The sequence below is a fragment of the Lipotes vexillifer genome, unplaced genomic scaffold, assembly GCF_000442215.2.
Source record: "Lipotes vexillifer unplaced genomic scaffold, Lipotes_vexillifer_v1.1 scaffold628, whole genome shotgun sequence".
NCBI lineage: Eukaryota > Metazoa > Chordata > Mammalia > Artiodactyla > Lipotidae > Lipotes > Lipotes vexillifer.
In genome coordinates this window covers 767,598-776,561 of record NW_006779395.1, presented here as the reverse complement: position 1 = coordinate 776,561, position 8,964 = coordinate 767,598, and the positions used below count along the sequence as shown (strand labels likewise).

The 8,964-nt window shown below is 39.1% G+C and overlaps 1 protein-coding gene across 1 annotated transcript in view; it reads left to right on the top strand.

The window, feature by feature from the left end:
* Positions 1-7,237, top strand: part of UPF2 (UPF2 regulator of nonsense mediated mRNA decay) — a 99,108-nt gene extending 91,871 nt beyond the window's left edge. The window contains exons 19-21 of the mRNA XM_007452589.1: positions 1,542-1,709; positions 5,644-5,785; positions 7,113-7,237. Coding sequence (XP_007452651.1) covers positions 1,542-1,709; positions 5,644-5,785; positions 7,113-7,237 — 435 coding nt within the window. The remainder of the gene's footprint in view (positions 1-1,541; positions 1,710-5,643; positions 5,786-7,112) is intronic.
* Positions 7,238-8,964: the final 1,727 nt, after the last annotated feature.

The following is an 8,964-nucleotide window of genomic DNA, read 5'->3' as shown; positions in this document are numbered from 1 at the left end:
CCGGGGCACGAACCCGTGTCCCCTGCATCGGCAGGCGGACTCTCAACCACTGCGCCACCAGGGAAGCCCAGAGCATGTTAATTTTGTAATCAGGAAAGAAAGATAATTTACAAATCAAGATTGATCTAACATGATTCTTTCAAATTTTAAGTATTGATAAAAAGTCTTGATAAATCTTATGAAACTGGGAGAACTTTAAGCAAATTCTAAGAAATTGGAACTTAGAAATCAAAACAATAAAACCGGGCTTCCCTGATGGCGCAGTGGTTGAGAGTCCACCTGCCGATTCAGGGGACACAGGTTCGTGCCCCGCTCTGGGAAGATCCCACATGCCGCGGAGCGGCTAGGCCCATGAGCCGTGGCCGCTGAGCCTGTGCGTCCAGAGCCTGTACTCTGCAACGGGAGAGGCCGCGACAGTGAGAGGCCCACGTACGCAAAAAAACAAAACAATAAAACCTTATACCTTTATTACCATTTTGCTTGATTTGCAAGTCTCTTGCATATATGGCACCTATATCAAAAGACTATTTAAATAGCAGTTAAGCAGTTTTAACACCTTCACGGCCTTTCGGTATTACCTTCTTAGCTTTGAAGAGTCATGTTCCGCTCTTTTCTCATTCGTGCTCCATTCATCAGACTCAGAAAATTATTTGCAGTTCCCTAAATGCACCTGCTGTTTCACATCCTTGCTTTTGCACCTATTCTTCCCCTGCCTAAATTCCCTCCATATCCCCCAAACTGCTCCTTTACCATCTGCTTGGAAGAAGTCATGTGAAGTCTTAATGTTCTCAAATGTCCCATTTTTGTTCAACCTTTTGTGAAATCTCAGCACCTACCCACTCTCAGCTAGGCCTGTGTGGTCACTCCATCCCCAACACATGTTATACACAACCCAGATGAATCGTAATTAATTTATTTCTCTCTCTTACTTAACAAGTTTATGAGCTCTTTGAGGGTAGAGACTATCTTTGTAATATTAGTATCTCCAAGCCTAACATGTAGGTCATTGATGAAAGTTTGTTTAAATAATTGATTGATAAATCCAGTGTGAATGCTAAAAATAATTGATATTAATAAGCAAGAAGTTAATCTGAACATTAATTGATTCCATTCACTCTTAAATATTAATTGGGCACCTGCTGTGTGTAAAGCACCACCACAGAATGCCAGGGAAAGGGTTCAGTGATGAGCCCCATCAGTCAGGTGGGACGTCTCATGGATAAGCAGGCAGTTATGGCCTATGATAACTACAAAGGAAGATGTGTGCTGTGAGTGTGAATGAGAGGACAAGTGCACTCAAGGAACAGGGAAACGGTAGAACCTACAGCATTGTTTGTTTGAGCTTGGGAGAGGCTGGAGCCATCAGTAGGAGCCAAATCATATGGTTCTTCCAAGGCGTGTGTAAGGGTTTGGAGGTGGGGGATGACTCTGTGGTTTCAGAAAGATGACTTGGCTCTAGTGTTTGCTCTAAGAAATATAGCACTGAAGGAATTGTTTGCAATGTATTGGGTCATTTACATTTTTTCATTTCTGTCTTTAAGCAACGAAGTGGCGAATCTGTTAAAGTGCACCAACTTGATGTTGCCATTCCCTTGCATCTCAAAAGCCAGCTGAGGAAAGGGCCCCCACTCGGTGGTGGGGAGGGAGAAACAGAGTCTGCAGATACGATGCCGTTTGTCATGTTAACCAGAAAAGGCAATAAACAGCAGGTAAGAATCTGTCCGTCCTGTATTCACAGTTGGTTGTTAGTTATCAAGTGTAAGCAGTAACTTTGTTTTATAGGTTCTAAATTATCTTTTGCTTACAAGGGGAAAGACTGGAAACTTTTAAAGTATTCAGTGATAGGGACTTCCCTGGTGGTCCAGAGGTAAAGAATCTGCCTTGCAGTGCAGGGGACGCGTGTTCGATCCCTGGTCAGGGAACTAAGATCCCACATGCTGCGGAGCAACTAAGCCCGAGCACCTCAACTAGAGAGCCTGCGTGCTGCAAACTACAGAGCCCATGTGCTCTGGAGCCCGCACGCCACAACTACAGAGCCCACGAGCCCTGGAGCCTGTGCGCCACAACTAGAGAAGAGAAAAAATCCATATGCCATGACTAGAGAGAAGCCTGTGTGTCACAACAAAAGATCCTGCATGCCTCAACGAAGATCCTGCGTGCCGCAACGAAGACCCGATGCAGCCAGATAAATAAATTAAAATAAAATTTAAATCATATGTATTTGTTAGAAGATATAAATACCTTGACTTTCAGTAGAAGGGTTTCATGTGTAAGCTCAGGGTGGGAAAGGAAAGGAGGGTGAGGGCAGATAATCTCAAGAAAATGCTCACTTGCCAAGATTTCTCTTGGGAAAAAACCAAAAATCATTGTTTTCTGACCCCTAATCCTTCTCTTCCATTCTCCTTAAATTACCTCTTCCTTCTTTCCCTTATCTCACAGATGGCCCTCAAAATCATTTCCCCGACTACTAAGCTATCACTTTGATTCATACATTCACTCATCAAATATTAATTGTCTACTATGTGCCAAATACCATCCTAAGTGTGAGGCTACAGTGGTGAACAAGATGCAGCCCCTGGCCTCATGAATGCACAACCCAGATGAGGGAGAGAGACAGCATAATATATTTGCAGATAGTGAAAAGTGCCCTGAAGAAAATAGAGCCTGGCTCTCAGACACAACTCTAGGATACATCATATATTACCAGTTCTGTAAAAAAAAATTCCACACTTTAATATTTCTGAAGGCAAGCCACCTCTTAGAGTTGGTGGACTCTTGGGATAATTGACAGCATTTTTTTCTGTTTTAGTGGTATGTAAAATAATGGTGCATCTTATAATTAATGGAAGTGTCTATGAAATACAGTGGCTACCACAGCTTATCACAGACAAGTTCAGCACCTGGCTCCCCCATTCATTTAAATAGTCATTTAACAGATACTTATTGTTGACTTGCCACATACCAGGTACTGTTCCATGTGCAGAAATGCAGGAGTCAACCAAGTCCCTCCTCTCTTGGGAGCTTTCATTCTAGTATTGAGAGGCAACAATAAAGAAGTAATGTCAGGTTGGAGACAGTGCTGTGTTGGAAGATAAAGCAAGATAAGAGGATAGAAGAGACCGGGTGGGGAGGAGGCGATGAGAGGGAGACAGCTGCTGTGGGGGTGACCGGAGAAGACCTGGAATGAGGTGTTCTCTGTGAGGGCAGGGATGTTCTGTTTCCTCCCTCCCAGCACAGCCTCCAGGAGATGATGCCTACCTTAATTTTTTATCTCTTCTTTGGTCAGGTAATTTCTTGCTATTCAAAAGATCAAAGTTGTACAGTATACCAATATTTTGCTATAGTGCAAATAAATCTTGAAATATGAAAACTGAATACCAGTTAGGATCACGGAATGGAGGGCTGGGAACAGGGTTTCCATCATGAGTCATGTTTAAATAGTTAACTTTGACTTCGATTCCAAGCACTGCTGTATCTTTTTCAGACACTGTCTTCCTAATTCCTTTCTAGCCAATAGGACTTTTCTCCGTCGCAGGTTCTAGGGTTATCAAGTTTTTAGGAAATTTCCCACCCTTTCTCACCCTCAGGACAGAGATGATCCCTCACATTTCCCCTTTCCCTCATCCTCCACCCAGCCCCTAGAAAAATAAGGGTTTGTTTTTGATCAAGACCCTAAACTTGCTGTTGGAGTGAGATCTTTGTAAAATTGCTCTTCTTAGCACTTGGAACTGCTAGTTCACCATGGTTACCAGGATTCTCAAAGCCCAGAGTTTTTGCTTTGCTTTTCTTTTCTAGGAATGACTTAGTACTCTGAGTAGACTTTTCTGTTTCAGTCATCACATTTTAGGTCTGATTCATTTTCTTTTTCTTTAAAACCTCTCCGCTTCCCCTTTCCACTCCCTCGCTCTCCCCTCATCACCAGATTTCTTGGCACAAAAAGGAAGTTTGTTTTTTTTTTTTAAATTGTGAAGGGCAGTACATGGCAACATCAGTTCGGTAGGCCTTGGTTCCTATTCCCGTACAGCTCCTGAACATTTGTACTACATTGGCACACTTCTTGAGCCTTGATTTTTCTTATTTAAAAGGAGCCTTAGGAATATCTTTCTGTGAAGATCAAATTACACAACAGTAAATAATCAGTTTTCTTCATTCGTCCCTCCCTTTTCTGAGGCACACATGAAAATTCAGTATACCTGTGAATTTGCACACCCCATTTGATCTTTTCAGAACATGTAGGCATAAAATTAAAACCTACCTTCAGAAACTTTGGAGCTTTGGAAAGTAAATTCATTTCAGCTGTCCTGAATTCTAAATTGTATGGGTCAACATAGGACCATATGTCTGTGTTTTAGAAGAAATATTTTTGGTTCAAAGTGGATAGATTATATAGTGTGTAACCTATATAGCTTCAGAATGAGGAGTGAAGTCCTTATTTCTTAAAATGTGAAATTTTGTTTAAGGAAACATTTTTATTGAACTTTATTTTTAAAATGTTAGCAAATATGAAATGAGAGCTCAGAGTACTTGGTTATTAAGTAAATTTTCAACTCATAAACATTATTTGGAATTTTGGAAAATGTTCAGTTTTAGGGACATTATTTGAAGAAACATCACTGTTATTTTGTGGTCTGAAGAAGAAAGTATATTTTGTTCTGATTTTTATTTCTTTATTTGACTTTTGGGTGTTGGCCCTTCTGGTGCAATAGTTTTTTTAGAAATGTGAAATGTGTAGCGTTATAGGAATCTTTAGTTTTTAAGTGAAAGATCTCTTTGTGCACCAGATTTGTGCCCAGAAATAACTTTCTTCTGTAGTCAGTAGGAAAAGAAAAATTTGCACCAATGAAGTAAGTAGTTGAAAAGAAAGGATAATACTGTTGATAGTTTCTTTCTATATCTAAATGTCTGTGAATTAGAATAATGAAATAAAATGTTTTGATCATTAAAGCAAAAGTTTTAATGTAATAGTGCCATTATGTAATGTTTTAAAGAACTTTTTGATTGTTTTAAACAAATGCACAATATATTTATTATAGTTTAATCCTTGTTAACAGTCCTGAAACAGGGACATCCTGCTAAAAACAAACCATTCCGTAGATAAGAACTCTCCCCCATAATAGAGAAATAGATCTCATCAGTCAGTTGATTAACTCTTTCTCTTTTCCAGTGTCACAGTTATCTTTGGAATATGAAGGTCTGTTAAGCCTGAAGGCGGACTAAACTGTATAGTTCAGGAGGGCAGAACTGATTCCAGAGGGTAGAAATGAAAAGGGTGCAGATTACAGCTTTCTGTATAAAACCCTTTCTGATAGTTAGCCATATGTAATAGGGTCTGTACAGCGGAAAATGATCCCCTGTTGCTTAGATGTGTGCTCCCAAACAGGGTGCAGAAAAGGTTGAACTTGATGGAGGTTGAACTTGATGGCCTTCCACTTCCCATCCAGCCCTAATGGGTTTGTCTCTAGTAGAGTAACACTGTTGTCTGTTTATGTTCTTAGATGATGCTGTCTTTATTGACTTATTAAGGAAGGAAAGATTATTATTTTTCTAAACTCATTTAATTCTACTTACTAATTTATTTGAAATCTTTTTTTTCTTTGATTTTCTCAAGCCATTTGTGATTTCTTTATTATTTTTTTTTCTCAGTTTAAGATCCTTAATGTACCCATGTCTTCCCAACTTGCTGCAAATCATTGGAACCAGCAACAGGCAGAACAGGAAGAGAGGATGAGAATGAAAAAGCTCACACTAGATATCAATGAACGGCAAGAACAAGAAGATTATCAAGGTATCAAACCTTTTTCAGGATGGAAGTGGAAATTTGGGCTTTTAAAGTACAGAACATCAAAGCTTTTATTCTGCACCTTTTCATGTCATGTTTGTATATATTTAGCCTGAGAAGTTGATTGTTTTTTATATTCCATTCTGTCTTCATTTTTCTCTCACTTATTTTGTAAAGTAACACTAATGTAATTTTCGTCATATTTTGCTTCCCCCATAATTCAGTTAGGTTCTATACTGTTGGAGCTATGTTTGCAAGTGATATAATACCAAGTTTTAATTGCCTCATGCTGCCAGTCAACTGTGAGCAAATTATTATTCAACAAATGTCATTTCTTTTGTCTACTTGAGAATCCTGGTCTCAAGGACCCTCTATTCCTTCAGATTTGCGGGCATCAAGTTAGGATTCCAGTTTTATGCAGACATACCCAGCACACTTGGATTAACTGGAACTTTACATATAGAGTCCACTGACACTTGATAAGTCAGCCTTTTGTCATTCCCCTGGCATCCAGATTTTAGAGCCATAACATGACTGTCTGTATAGTGCTATACTCACTGACTGCTTTTTGTGCAAGAGATTGTTGTATAAATAAATAGTTGGTTTTCTATCTTTTTTTGTTGTTAATTAATTTTTTTTTTTTTGGCCACGCTTCGTGGCATGTGGGGTCTTAGTTCCCTGACCAGGGATCAAACCCGTGCCTCCTACAGTGGAAGCGTGGAGTCTTAACCACTGGACCACCAGGGAAGTCCCAGGTTTCTATCTTTAAATCCCACTTCTAGAATCTTCTCTTCCAGTTCAGTTGATACCCAATGTTCTTAATAATAAATAATGGTAGGTAACACTCAGTGTAAGTGCTTACTATGGCCGGACACTTATGTACTTTATCAAATTACTTAATCCTCACAACAATTCTATGAGATAAGTGCTTATTATTATTCCCATTTTACATTTAGGGAAACTGAACCAAAAGTTGCATAGCTAGTATGTGGCAGAGCTGGGATTTGAGCTAATTTATCTGGCTCCAAACGCCATGCCGATAGCTGTTGTACTAAACTGCTTCTTACGCTGTTTCACTGCCTCAGGACGCTTAACGTCGTGGCCACGTTGACTGTAAAGGGAGTGTTGGATGTTAAATGATACTCAAGAGCATGTCTCCTCTCTTGATTGCTCTTCTTGTACTTATTAATCATTTTAGTCCATATAATGGTTATTTTTCTTTAGTCAGCTACCTGACAGGACTAATAAACTTGATCTCCGTAGGGTTTTATTTGCTTCTTGGGAGTACATTTACCAATGTTAAATGCCTTTTCTGTTTTGCTCCTAATTCCAGAAATGCTGCAGTCTCTTGCCCAGCGCCCGGCTCCAGCAAACACCAATCGGGAGCGGCGGCCTCGTTACCAACATCCAAAGGGAGCGCCTAATGCAGATCTAATCTTTAAGACTGGTGGGAGGTAGGACGGTCTCTCTTATTTCTGCCTTAGCTATTTTTCATGGTGTCCATGTGAGCAAATTAGATAGTTCTGGATTATACCTAATGATCAAGGCCCAATGATTAGCAAAATAGAAAAGTGTTTGAGTTGTAGATATTTGAGTAAAGAAAACCTATTTATAAAATTGTTTGTTTGTTTGTTTGTTTGTTTTTTAATCTTAATTTCAGCCACACCAATCTTGGCTTTCACTTCTTCTGAGTGGGCTTCTTTGGATTTTTTAGTTTCCTCTTTTGAGGACTAGTTACAGATTAGTTTGAGAGAAGTCACAGGCTTTTTGTTAGAATCTCTCAAGCCAGTGTTACGTAATCATAGTGTTTACAAAAACTCAAAACCTGTTACTAGACTTTCAGTCATGCAGATTGAGTTTGTTTTGAGGTATTTTGTTTGTTTTTAAATTATAAAATGTCCTGCTGGGATCTATGCCAGTTCTTCTTAAACTTGAGTTGCTTAATGTGAAATAATTAAAACTCTGGAAGGTATTTCATATAGAAGATATTGCCTAAGACCTCACTCATCTTTTTTTTAAAGTTGTTGAAAGTTTTGCTGGGATCTGATCTAAAGACCTGTACCTATCAACTTTGTTTTCTGTCTTGTGTTTGGGTTATTATCAAAAGTGATATAGGCTTTGTGCTCTTACTGGTCTTCCTTGGGGTATTTAGACTGAGGCTCTACAGCAGCCCTCAAATGTTGTCACCTTGTTGTTGGAGACAGGCGAGCAGGTGTAGAAAAGAGTGCTGGGGTAGAGAAATGGTCCACTGAGGAGAGTAGTAGCATTGGAGAAAACACAGATGTTCCAGCCTGTGTCTTCACTCACTAAGTATATTCGTGTTCCTGGTAACATTTTTCTTTGAACTATATGTTCAGACAACTCTAATCAAATTGCAATTTAGGAAATTGGTTTGTCATTGACAGTTTAGGGATCTGTATTGAGTGTAATTTTTTTTTTAGAAATGCACGTTACAAATGATGTACAATAGGCATAAGATATTAGGTTATTTTAAATTACCTGACCTTCATTAAAGTCCTTTAATAATACCTTTTATTGTGCTAAGACGTGGAACCGGCTAAGTTAAGAAAGAGGCCGTGGAAATTTTAGTTTTCTCCTTTTACATTTTCTTAGAGTAGCTTTAAATATATACCATTGTGTTCTTGGTAATGTCTGCTCCCTCTTTCTTATCTTGACATTTTTCATCAACTTCACCGGCCATATTGCAGCCTAACATCTCTGAACAGCATTGTTTCTATTAATCCCTAATCCTTTCTCAGTTTAGATATTGTAACAGTAGCATCGTTTCCTAATTTTTCAATGTTTGGGTGACTTTACAGAATCAATAAATGTGACATTTGCTACATAATTACTATTTGCGGTAGGGTTTGCTCCCCTCAGCTTACATTTCATCCAGCACCTTCCATGGGTTCAGTCCTGCACTATGGAAAATTCAGAAGTAGAAGACAGAGCCTTTACTCTCAGGTTTATAGTCCAGTTGAGAAACCAGGTCCAGGTACTTGACAGCTAATTCTGCCCTAGTCATGTATTTATTTAAAAAATCATTGATGGAGAGTCTAAGCACCAAGCATTTCTCAAGGAGTATGGAATAAAAATATGGGAAAGCAGATGTATCACCTTAAACATGCTGCTATAGTTGTGTGTATGAACACAGAGATGTGCCTTTCTTAGTTTGCTACCAGTTA